Source organism: Stegodyphus dumicola, chromosome 11, assembly GCF_044657685.1.
Source record: "Stegodyphus dumicola isolate Sdum_Otavi_A_Nest chromosome 11, ASM4465768v1".
Classification (NCBI taxonomy): Eukaryota; Metazoa; Arthropoda; class Arachnida; order Araneae; family Eresidae; genus Stegodyphus; species Stegodyphus dumicola.
Window position 1 is genome coordinate 142,952,640 of NC_140778.1, and position 12,989 is coordinate 142,965,628.

At 32.3% G+C, this 12,989-nt stretch overlaps 1 protein-coding gene across 5 annotated transcripts in view; it reads right to left on the reverse strand.

The window, feature by feature from the left end:
- Positions 1–375: 375 nt before the first annotated feature.
- Smn (survival motor neuron) overlaps positions 376–12,989 on the reverse strand; it is a 129,008-nt gene continuing 116,394 nt past the window's right edge. For all 5 annotated transcript variants that reach the window (XM_085827272.1, XM_085827268.1, XM_085827269.1 and 2 more), the window contains one exon: positions 376–540. In XM_085827272.1, coding sequence (XP_085683398.1) covers positions 475–540 — 66 coding nt within the window. In that variant the 3' untranslated portion in view covers positions 376–474. The remainder of the gene's footprint in view (positions 541–12,989) is intronic.

Genomic DNA, 12,989 nt, shown 5'->3' on the forward strand with positions numbered 1-12,989 from the left:
AAATATCTTGTGTGTAAAGAAAGATATAATTCATTATGTGCTTATCATATCCCACACAATCCTCCCACTAAACATTAATTTTGTAAGCATGCATAATGGCACAATATAGTACTTTAAGACTGTCATTTGCAAGAACTTGAGTGGCACCTTGTGTAAATCAACATCTCTATATATTGCCTAAACCTGGAGCTGAGCCTACTTGAATTTGTCCTAAACTAAAATTTTGGAATGGCTCTATCATTTTGAGATACACTTAATGCCATATTCATTAATGTTAATCCACAATTCACTCATGAGTAATCAATTTCGAATACAAAATATTATGAACAATTTTAACTACAGCAGATTCTGCATATTCAAATTAATTGTATCATATTTTATGGGTATGAAACTCTTTATTCAGGAAATAAGCAAAGAACACAATTCAATATGAAAAGATTCAATAGACAACTTAAAATAGCTTGAAAATATTTTTCAGTGATGGCAATAACCTCTAGCTGCATGTCCAGCATGATGTGTATCATGTGATGACTTCTGGGTCTATTCAAAAAGGATGAAACATTATATAGGATTCAAAGCAAAAGTAGTGGTTAGAAATGTACAATAATATCAAAAATCAAAATACTTCTCCACTTAAAATAATTACATAAATATGATAATATTTAAGATAATCACAAGAAACTTATCATACTGCAAAGTCCATTGATGCATTGCAAATGGAAAACACAAAAAAATTATTTCAACTAGGCATTGGTTATGCACCAACCATTCGCAAATAGTTAAAAGTTTAAAAAAATATAATGAGCATAAATTAGTGGATCAAAACAGATTTACAATCGAACATTATTAACAATGCAAAAAAATTTGAGTTTAATGCGCAAAAACTGTTAAATATATGTTGAAACAAATGATAAATGAATTTATCAATGAACCAATTTTTTTTAAAAAAACTTAACAAGAAATATCAAATGTTATTTCATGTCATTTTAATCCTTTTATAGACGCAAAGTAAAATATTTGTACATAAATGATCTCAGCTAAACAATTTCAATCTAATGAGTTTCATTAACAAATCTCTGCTACAATACATACAACTGAGATAATTTCATTCCTGAAAGTAATTCAGTGTTCTTTAGATAACACCCCCAGAACTAGCAGAAATTAATTTTAGTGAATATAAATGGTATTAAGTATAATGCATAATTAAAGAGAATATCGTGTTCCTTCCAAATTTTTCTCTTTCATATTTTAGAAGTAATATCACTGAAATGTTATATCAAATAGAAAATGGATAAACTTTTAATATCTAATGAATCAGATTTAGAATTACAATTAACTTGAGAAAATTATTATGAGGAATGCAAGCTCTGAAAAACTTACAAATTCCATAATTATGTTCCTGTCAATCATTTTTGAAAAATAACAACTGTTCCCAAAAGAGTGATTTAGTACCAGTAATGGATAAACATGACATCACATCATGCACATTAAATCTTCAATTTAAACCTGTTTTCTACAGAATAGCAAAAGATGAAGTATTTTCAAAGTTATGGGACCATTTGTACTGATGCACATACTCAAAATACTGAAAGACTGTGAGGTTCAGCAAAATGATGCTATAAAAGACAATGTAAAACTATGCAACAACATTTGTATGGAATTAAAGTATTTCAAATTCTGGCTCCATGCAGACAGGCGAATTATCACTCCTTCCAAAGAAGTAACACTAAACTCAGAAGAAGGTTTAATATAAATATTTTTGTTAGAACTTCAATTAATAGCTTACAATGTTAATATGCATTATGCAATTACAGAACAAGTCACTACTTCTTTCAGGATTAATGGAACATAAAAGTCAAGATAAAACTGAAGTAAGTAATAGCAAGGTCTTACTATACATTTTAGCTTACACCTCTTGAATCATATGAGCAATTCGACTAACAAAGCCTACAGCTGAGTGATATAAATCTGAGAGCTGAGTGAAAAAAGTTTGTAGATGATTAGTGACTGATGCCAAAAAAAGCTTGCTTTTAACTCCAAAGATTCTGCTCTTATATATGTTAAAAAGTTTGCAGCGTGGTCGGAGATGATGACAATACAGTTAAAAATAATAAAATAATGAGTTAATAAACCCCTACCAGTTTTTGGATTTAAACAAATTTACATGGCACCATTCACAAAGATAGCAATTTTGTTGCCATTTTAAACATTAGGGATTTTTAGTTGCTGGAATGATTGGCAGTAATTTCAATAAATTTATTTGTCACAAAATTTCAAAGTCTGAGATCATACTTCATATGCTTATACAGTCAAAAGTCGTTAATCCGGACTCGTCGGAACTTCAGCGATTCCAGATTATTGATTTTTCCGGATTATAGATCATCAGTTTAAATCTGGTAAGATGGCATGCAAAAATTATAAAATTAAAAATATGAAACCGTAATTTCTGAAATAAAGAACAATTATGATCTAAAGAATATCAAAATTTACAAAAAAAAAAAAAAAAAAAAAAAAAAAAAAAAAAAACTTAATATTTATTTGTTTACTTTATTAAACATTTCTTTCAATGTAAGTTGTTAAAGTTGCTTCCTTTTATGTGATAATAATTTCTCTTTAATTCCATAAACAGACATAATTTCTTGTTCAGTTACAAAGTTCCACTATTCAAGTAATATGACTGCTGTGTCGAGAATACCGACTAATTTGTCAATCGAAATTTTTTCGTTTTCAATAACCTCTGTGTCACTTTCTTCGCTATCGGAAGTGAATTATAATGACGAGGAATTTGATTTAAATCATATCAAAGACGGAGTACATCGAGATGAAATACTACATTTAGTAAGGAATTATAAGCCGAATAAAATAAAAACATCTGCCCTGAAGATAAGGATAGTGGTGACAGATCAACTTCCAATTCATTGCGTGACGCGGCATCCCCCCCCCCTGCCGCAGAGCAGCGTGAAATGGATAAACGGATTTCGGAATGGTTAGAGAAACAAAGGATATGCCTATATCCATTTTTTGCAGCAATTCCACTTTTTGTTTGATGGACATCGAAACATACTTTCGCTTTGTAGATCCTTTGGGAGCTCCAGCATCGGAAATTCTTTTTGACATAATCGAAAGTTCAAGCTTACTTTTATAAAATTGCTCTAACAGTCTGCAAAAAATAATAAGCCAGATCCAATTCGAAGATTAAGGAACAACGCAATCTGCAACATTAACTGAAATAGATAATTAGATAACTTTAGCTTATACCGTTCGTTGTACATTAAACGCTCATGCGTAAACGTATTATGCGCAGCCGTAAAGGTCTTGTCCCAATTAACGACTTTTCACTGTACCCGACAATTATATCTGATGACAACCCACCTAACACAAGATGCAGTAAAAACATAGCAATAATGGTCCGACTGGCAACAATGAGGTTATAGTAACTTTAACAATGTCTTTGCCTGTACTGAAGACGAAATTATTTACTGCTGCATAATGGCAATTTGTGGACGTTGTGAAACAATCACTCATTTTAAGTTTTCACTCATCATTTATTAGAACTTGATTTTTTAAATAGAATGACTAATTCTAGTCTTTCGAGAATTTAAACATTTTTTCATGACACATTTTCTAATTTTTCATCAACTTATTTCATCTAAACGTTAATGCAAAGAAACACATCTCTAGAATAAGAATATAAACTTATTATAAATAATTTTAAGTATTAAATTTATTTAAGCAGGTGTCCTAAATTATTAATTAAAAATTTAAAATTAAATAATATTAAGCATAGTTCTTAAAAATCAAAGTAATACACTACAAAGTCCGAAATTGGAACTTGTCAGGTCAATTCCGGATTTGGGATTTTTCCGGATATTTGATCACCAGTTTAAATCTAGTGTGATGGCATGTAGAAATCATAAAATTAAAAATACATTGTGATTTATGAAATAATTATTAATTTATTATCTAAAGGGTATCATAATTTACAAAAAAAGCTTAATATTTATTTCTTTACTTTATTAAACATTTCTTTCAATGAAAGTTGTATAAATTGCTTCGTTTTTTGTTCTATACTTTCTCTTTAATTCCGTAGATATAATCTTTTGTTCAGTTATACTGTTGAAGTCCTGTAACTGCTGTTTCGAAATTTCCAACTAACTTGTCAATCGAAATTTTCTAGTTTTCAGTAACTTCTCTGTCACTTTCTTCACTATCAGTAGCGGTATTTTTGGATCTAGAACGATACTACAGACTTTGCCATTCATTAATTGATTGATGACTGAGAAGCATTGTCATCACAATGAGAAACTTTTTTTATATCATCTTCATTTATTACCACTTCTCCACATTTCTTTACAAAATTCATTAATTGGAAAATTTCACCTTTGCTTTGTGATATCTAAAACCCTTTAAAATTGGTGGCTATCATCATCAAATTCAGCTATCCTTCACTATACATATTTGGCTATGCATCATGAGCTTGGCGACTAACGACAAGTTGTTCCATTACATTTTATCTTGCTTCTATCGCGCACTGAGACTATTAAGCCTGAATTGTATTAATTTAGTTATTGATAATACTTATGTCTTTTTCTTGCACATGCTTAAGGCTTATCAGAGTTCTGAATAAATAAATTTCCACATATACTTAAGCCTTATTGAGGGCCAGTGCTAGATATCTTACGGCCTGATGCAGTCTCTATGGGTCCTAACTTCTGCGACTCAGTGCGGCCATACGAGCTCTGGCACTGGTTCTGGATTTATGTGAATAACAAATCAGTTATTCTTAATTCAAATAGGCCTAAACATAATTTTTGGGTCTACTAGTATCAACAGAATCTATTTTTAGCATATGGAAAGAAATTTTTGGTAAATTTTTCCTCGTCAACATTTCTAATGCATTTAACTTAAATCTGTAATCATCATCACCAAGCGCAATGTCAACATAAAAGGTTACCATACTCCTTTATTATTCAATTACTACCATAAAAAATTGTTTAGGCATCACTCCATGAGTCATTACCCAAGTTGTCATGTTTTGATAAACATGCGGTGATAAAAGAAAAGTATAATAAATAATGATTCGCCAGGTTGGCATCAGATCAACAATGTATGTATGTGGAATGTTTCTGTTTGAGATGTGTACCAAGCAGATACGCAGCAACGGAGCCAAATTACTGATTGTACAAATTTATGCTAAAATGATTGTTTTTTCAGTAACAAGGTACAGTCAAAAGTCTTTAATCCGGACTTGTCGGGACTTCGGTGATTCCGGATTATCGATTTTTCCAGATTATAGATCATCAGTTTAAAGCTGGTAAGATGGCATGCAGAAATTATAAAATTAAAAATATGAAACCATAATTTATGAAATAAAGAACAATTATGATCTAAAGGGTATCAAAATTTACAAAAAAAAAAAAAAAAAAAAAAAAAAAAAAAAAAAAAAAAAAGCTTAATATTTATTTGTTTACTTTATTAAACATTTCTTTCAACACGCGCATGCGTAAAGCATACATTACGCATAGTCAAAATTAGAAAATTGCAATCAGAACATTATTTGATGTGTACTAGTTATATTTATAATGAATTTGATTTAAATCATATCAAAGACAGAGTACATCGAGATGAAATACTACATTTAGCAATGAATTAAAAGCCGAATAAAATAAAAAAGGACCCTGAAGATAAGGATAGTGCTGACAAATCAACTTCCAGGTCACTGCGCGCCGCACCCCCCCCCTTCCCCGCAGAGCAGCGTGAAATTGATAAACAGATTTCAGAATTGTTCGAGAAACAAAGGATATGCCTTTATCCATTTTTTTGCAGCAATTCCACTTTTTGTTTGATGGACATCGAAACATGCTTTCGCTTTGTAGATCCTTTGCAATGGATACTCCAGCATCGGAAATTCTATTTGACATAATCGAAAGTTCAAGCTTACTTTTATAAAATTGCTCTAACAGTCTGCAAAAAATAATAAGCCAGATCCAATTCGAAGATTAAGGAACAATGCAATCTGCAACATTAACTGAAATAGATAATTTTAGCTTAGCTTATACCATTTGTTATACATTAAATGCGCATGCGTAAATGTATTGAGCGCATGCGTGAATGCATTACATGTTGATGTATGGGCAGAAAGTTTGTAGCTTTGAGGTCCGGATTATGGGCGTCCGGATGAACAACTTTTGACTGTATTTTATTTAGTGTCGAAGTGAAATTAAGAATCGGGACTCTCCAGATGTTTTATTATGCGTGGAGGGGGGAACCAAATGTGCATGCATAAAAGCCTACGAGAAACACTTCGTTGGTGGTTTTGAGATTCAAATTTTAGTTCATTCCGGATGATGGACGTACGGATTTCGGACTTTGTACTGCATAATATAAAGTAAATTATTATTAATTCATGCATTTGTAATGAACTAAAGTAAAATTCATTTTTCCTAAATATTAATAAAATGTGAAATTTTTAATTCTCTGCATGTGAAAATTTATTTACTAATAGTAATATAATGTGTGTAAATTTAACAATACATGTAAATTTATTTCTTTGTTAATATCTATCGTGTAAAAAATGTGTACATACCATTACATATCTTCTATAATTTGAAATACACTCATGTCCATAAATTAAGGATAATGCAAAATCAGGCAAGGGAAGAGTTGAGCCCCGTTTAAATGCAACGTCCTTCGCACAGCTGCCGTTAGCAAGGGGAGAAAAAGGAGACATGAAAGAGTTTCGTCTTTAGGACCCGTTCAGACCACCGTCTTCCTTCCCCTTTACACCTAAGCCTCTGTGAACAATCACGTCTCCGAATTGGCAGATTTCTAATACTGTTTGCACATTTTTAACGTTGTTTACTGTTGTTAATTTTGTAATCTGGACTTTCGCAACTGGTACCTGAACTTTCGTAATGGTTCCTGAAAAATATATGCTTTTAAATGATTATTATTATTATTATTTTATAAGCTGTTATTTAGTTCACTCTTGGTGCTTTTCGCTATTTTTAAAAGATGGTCATGGATTTTTAAACTGCTTCCCGATAAGATATAGAACTCAAACTTTGTACATACACTGCTTGTGGATGTGGTGTCACACTTTTGATTTTTAGAGGATTAGATGTTTTTCAAATTTAAAGTTAAAACGATTTTTTGCAAATATTAACAAATAAACTGAGAAACTCAGAATATTTTAGTTTGCACCATAACACACTGTGGAGAAAAAAAAATTAAATGAAATTTTTAGCATAATTTTTTTTAAAGATATTTTGGGAGAATTTTTGAAAATTGTTCATATTTTTAGACTTCTTGACGCCCATTAATTTGAAAATTTCATATCTAAAAATATATCGGTTACAAACTTCGGAAATTTTTACAGCTTATAAAACAAACGTTTCACATTTAAAAAAATTATACAGGAAGTTCATTGGATGATTTTTTTACTTTTTTGAAAGATGTGCAATGAAGGAGAATGGGAAATATTGGTTCTTCTTGGGCATCAATTCGAAACATCGGTTTCAAAGTAATAATCTCATTATACCTCACTATTTTTATGACATTATTTATGCTATATAAGTTGTTATTGTTCCCAATTGTTAGTTCAGCGTTAGATTGGAGATATTTCTGAGTTAACTGTCTCCTAAGATGCATTTTGCATTCCGTTGTGTTTAATGTTCTTATTAGATTGAAGCATAAGTACTGATTATACTTAGTGATATTCTAAACACTTGTACGAGTATTTCTGTGGAAAATTCCAGAATTTTGAAGTGTTTCTGTTGATAAAAAAAATTTAATTTAGCTATCATCGGATTTGAGTGCAATGAAAATCATTTACGAACTATTATCAATCTATTACAAACCCATACACAAGCAACAATATTATAATTAATTAATGTATTAAATTGTTTTGAATGTGTTTTACAAAACAAAAACAGGTAAAGAAAAATTCTGCTTGCGTTTTATGAGTTTTTGCAATTTTTCTGGCCACATAAGGTTTTTAAAAAAAGGTTTGTAATTTATGTTTATATTTACCAATTGAATAAATAGCACTAGGTTTGATTTATATATATATATATGTATACTGAAATTCAGTAATAAAATTTTAAAGATTTGAAATCATTAAATGTCTATTTAGACAGTTTGTATTCTTTAAACTGCAAATGCAAACTGAGAAACCTTTTGCATTTTTTTCAATAAATCTTTTTACTTAAAGTCCTAAAACATATACAGGTATGGACTAAATTTTTTATTATTTTTAGTGCTTATTTAAAATTATATACTTTATAGAAACAAGGATGGGTTTTGAAAAATACTGAAAGGAAAAAATTATATGAAATGAAAATGTGACTGAGATCATATTTGTTTTGAAGATTTTAGATAAAAGTGTATTTTTTTTCCATCAGAAACTAATTCATTAATTGCAAAATCATTCCTTGAAGTTATTAAGAACAGTCTAATAAATACAATAAAAACTGGGGGGGGGAGATATTGAAAATTGTAGGAGAAGAAAGATATTTTAATTGTAAAAGTTTTCTTCAAAAATTTAAATTAAAAAAAATACTAGCAAAAACGTTTTTCAGCTTAAAATTATTTTGTCTCACAAAACCATTTAATAATATTTATAAAAAGGAGACGAAAATGCTTAAATTTGTTTTTAAAAAAATCATTTAAAAGGTACCAAGTCCCTTGTCGCGTTGAAGCTGATATGCACTTGTCTTAACTTTAGTTTTAATTTGAACAACATTTCTGGAATACCTAGCATCAGATAACCTTGTCTGTATTTGTCTATAATTTGCGTATCTTATACAGTTCTATTTAATTTTGGGGGTAATGCTATCACATCCCCAGATATCTATCAGCGTGATTGTTTCGCTGACAGTCCAGCGAGCAGTAAATAAAATTAAGTGAACCGCGCAGTATAGTACGGGAAATCTCCCCATTTGCCCTGCTCCCGAGAGGTAAGGAACATTCAACCAAGTTCTAACTCCAATTCGGCGAGGCAGTTAATGCTTGCCATATGTGAACGGGACACGTTGGAAGAACCGGTTTTCGCTACCGTTCGAATCTGCTCTTGTGAACGGGGCTTTAGAAGCAAAAAAAATTTGACTTATTTGTAAAGCTTATTTATTAAACGAAAGGTAAAGAGCAAAAAAAGATGCTATATGTTTGATATTATTAAAATAATTAGGGTTTTTTCCACCTGGAGCAAATTAGAAAAAAACCCTATTTACAAAAAACCAATATTACATGGATGGTATGATTGTTAATACATTGTATGTCTCTCTGACGATGCAATACAGTCCGTACAACGCCTAGGCATGCTGAGTATCAAATTATCCATCTGATCTTAGGGGATATTACACCACTCATACTCGCAATGCTCTCTGAAGTTCCGGTAGACATGTAGGAGGATGTTGACAGGCTACAACTCGTCGGCCAAGCATGTCCCACACATGCTCTACTGGATTCAAGTCCGGTGAGAATGCTGGCCAGTCCATACGGGTGATATCCTCCGATTGAAGACATTCGCTTACGATGTTTGCACGGTGAGGACGGGCGTTGTCATCCATAAACACAAATTGTGCGCCCATGGCGCCCTGAAACAAACGTACATGTTGTTGCAGAATGACATCCCGATAGATTTGGCTTGTCATGGTTCCAATTTGAACATGCAGGTCAGTTCTGGAACCCAGAATAATTCCACCCCAAACGAGCACTCCTGCACCACTGTAACGGTGTCGTTCAATGATGTTTTCTTGGTCGTAACAGGTACCTGGAGCTCTCCATATGAAAGTCTGCCGAGAATCAGAATGCAAGCTAAACCTGGACTCGTCGGAAAACATCACACAAGCCCACTGTTGCGGTGTCGTCAATATATTCTCTCTACTCCAGGCTAACCGCAGGCGACAGTGAGTTACAGTAAGTGGAACGCATCTGACAGGTCTACGAGCATATAGACCAATCTGCCCTAAGCGTCTGTACACGATCTGCCTTGAAATTGTCCTACCAGTGGCTGAAGAGAGCTGACGAGACAGGTCTGAGGCTGTGCTCCGCCTGTTTCTTTTGGCAGTAACTGCCAAATAACGGTCCTCATTCGGCATTGTAACTCTGGGGCAACCTGTGCTGTAACATCTGCTCACATTACCATTATCTTGGAATCGTTGCCAAAGCCTGGAGATGACACTGGGGAATTCCAAGTTCGTCTGATACTTTCAGTTGGGTACGCCCACATTCGAGACGGCCGATAATTCTACCACGTAAAAATTCATCCAAATGTGTCCTTTGTTTCATAACTATTCGGTTATTGCACTGAAATGCTTATAAAGCGCCTGCAAACAATTTTACTTCTTTGCCTGTATTCCTTATATATCACTCTCTTACACTCTCATCATTGCAGAGTGTTGCATGTAAGAGAGAAGTGAAAAGCACTGTGTAATATCATGTTTCTACTCTGCTGTTCAACGTCTTCATAGTTTAAATAAATGTTTGTCATGTGTGTGGAAGACGTCATTTTATTCTTCATGACGTACTATCGGTGTCATCTGGTTACTTTTCGAAATTTGCATATGATTCTTGAAGATGTGTGTAGTGATTTTACAGGTGATATATTTATTTTAGAGTTCGATTTCTGCGTGACTCCGAATTATCCTTAATTTATGGACATGAGTGTATTTTGCTTGCCTGGAGCTGAATATGTTATTACACGGTTTCTGTAGTTTTCATTGAATATGTAAATCAACCAATTGTCCATACAAGGTTCAACTTGCTTTTTGTTTTTACTAAATGATTTATATGGAAAATATGTATTTGTGGTTAATTTTCTTTCCAATAGATGACAGCATTTTATTTAGAATAGTTTAATCATGTGACTCTTTTAAATTATCATTTTCTTTGTTAGCCTTAAATTTATAGTTTGCCAAGCTTCAGATAGTTATTTTGAGCTATCTGAAGCTTGGCAAACTATTAATTTAAGGCTAATGAAATAGTATTTTATGAAATATGTCTTTCCGTAAATGTGTGAATGATGACAATATATTCTGTTATATTTGTGGAAACCATGCACCAGTAAAACAAAGACAAAATATCACAGATTTTGTTAAAAATGCATACTTTGCAAATTTTGGAATTAAATTAGGCGATCAAGACAAAAAGTGTGTCGAACTTGAGTTGAAGCTTTGCACCTTTGGAGTAAAAGTAAGAAAAATTCAATACCTTTTGCAATTTGAATGGTGTGGCGAATCATTACAGCGATTGTTATTTTTGTGTGATGTTACTATTTTTATAATGCAATAAATAAAGAAGGTATTGTATATTAAATCTACCTTCAGCAGTAAAACCTATAAGTTGTAATGCAAATCTTTGTTCCTCATGCTCAAGCTAAAATGGAAAATATAACTAATATAGAAATTTTTTCAAATTTGCAAGTAATTGGAGAAGAGGAAGATCTGTATATAACTGAAACTATACCAACATTATTTAATTAAGACACAATAACACGCCGAATAAATACTAATTCAGAAGTCAAACAACAAAAATCAGCGTTATATTTGCAAAATTTTCACAGGACTAGTTTAGATGGTTTTACCGAACGATCATCTTCAGCTGCAAAACCGCAAATGAACAAGATAGGAAATAATGTTTAGATAAGATAAGAAAGCCTGGACAAGAATAAGCAAGTGGCGCCATCTGTTGGCGAAACCAGAACTAAAACATAATTTCCCTAAAAGCCGAAGGCAAATTTGGATTGGAATTAGGATCGTTAACTAGAACAGAAAGATTTTTATGAATGTGAAATGCCTCTAGAAAATCCAGTTCTCCAATGGAAGACGTTTTTTGAATAATTTTGGCAGCAGAAAAATTGAAAGTGTGATTTTCAGACCAACAATGTTGAGCAACAGAAGACTTCTGTGTTTCCTTTTTTCTAACATATGCCTCATGTTCTTTGACGCGAAATTTTAAGGCTCTCTTAGTTTGGCCAATGTAAATTAAACCACACTGGCAAGGAATCCTATAAATACCCCAGGAATTCATATCCGGAATGGGGTCCTTGAGTATAGAAGTTGGAATTTTATTGATGGGAGAGTAAACAACCCGAAAGTTAAATTTCTGCAAAATATGTGCAACTTTATAGCTAATTGATGGAAAGAAGGGAATGGCAATAGAATTTTTATAATCTCCTAAAATAAGAGTGTGGCTTTTAGTGTGCTGAGATGAGAATTTTCTAACTGCTTGATTAATAATGTTGGGTGAAAAGCCCCTGTCAATAGCTATTGCTTTTAAATAATTTAGTTCTTCATCAAGGGCTAGTTTGGAGGAGCAAACTTGAAGAGCACGGAAAACATAGGAATAAAATGAAGCTAACTTTTCTTTAGTCGGATGACATGATTTAAAGTGTGGTGGAAGGCAAACCGATGAAGGTTTACGGTAAACTGTAGTACTGAAGTTGGTGTGACCAGAATGTCGAGAAACGGAAGAGAATCGCAAGTCTCAAGTTCAAAAGTGAACTGAATAGCAGGATCAATAGAATTCATTGTTGAAAGAACTTTATTTAAATCATCTTTATTACCTTCAAACAGGGTAAAATTATCGTCTGCGTAGCGGAACCATGCCGGGAAGTTTAAAGTTTCAAACAATTTTGATTCATAATAATGCATGTAGATATCAGCCAGGATGGGACTGAGGGGGCTTCCCATGGCTAATCCCTCAGTTTGCTTGTAATATTTATTTTGGAAAACAAAATGTGTTTGTTTCAAACAGAGTTGAGTGAGAGAAATTAGCTCATCAATTTCGATGCAAGAGAAATGAAATTCGCGAAGTCTGGTTTCTAGACATCTTAATGCACCCTCCACTGGGACATTGGTGAATAATGATTTTACATCAAAAGAAACCATGAGTAAATTACTAGGAGAAATGTTTTTAACCTTTTTTACAAACTCTATTGAATTTTTTATGGTGTAAATGTTATTGTCTAATAGAGTGGAAAATCTAGA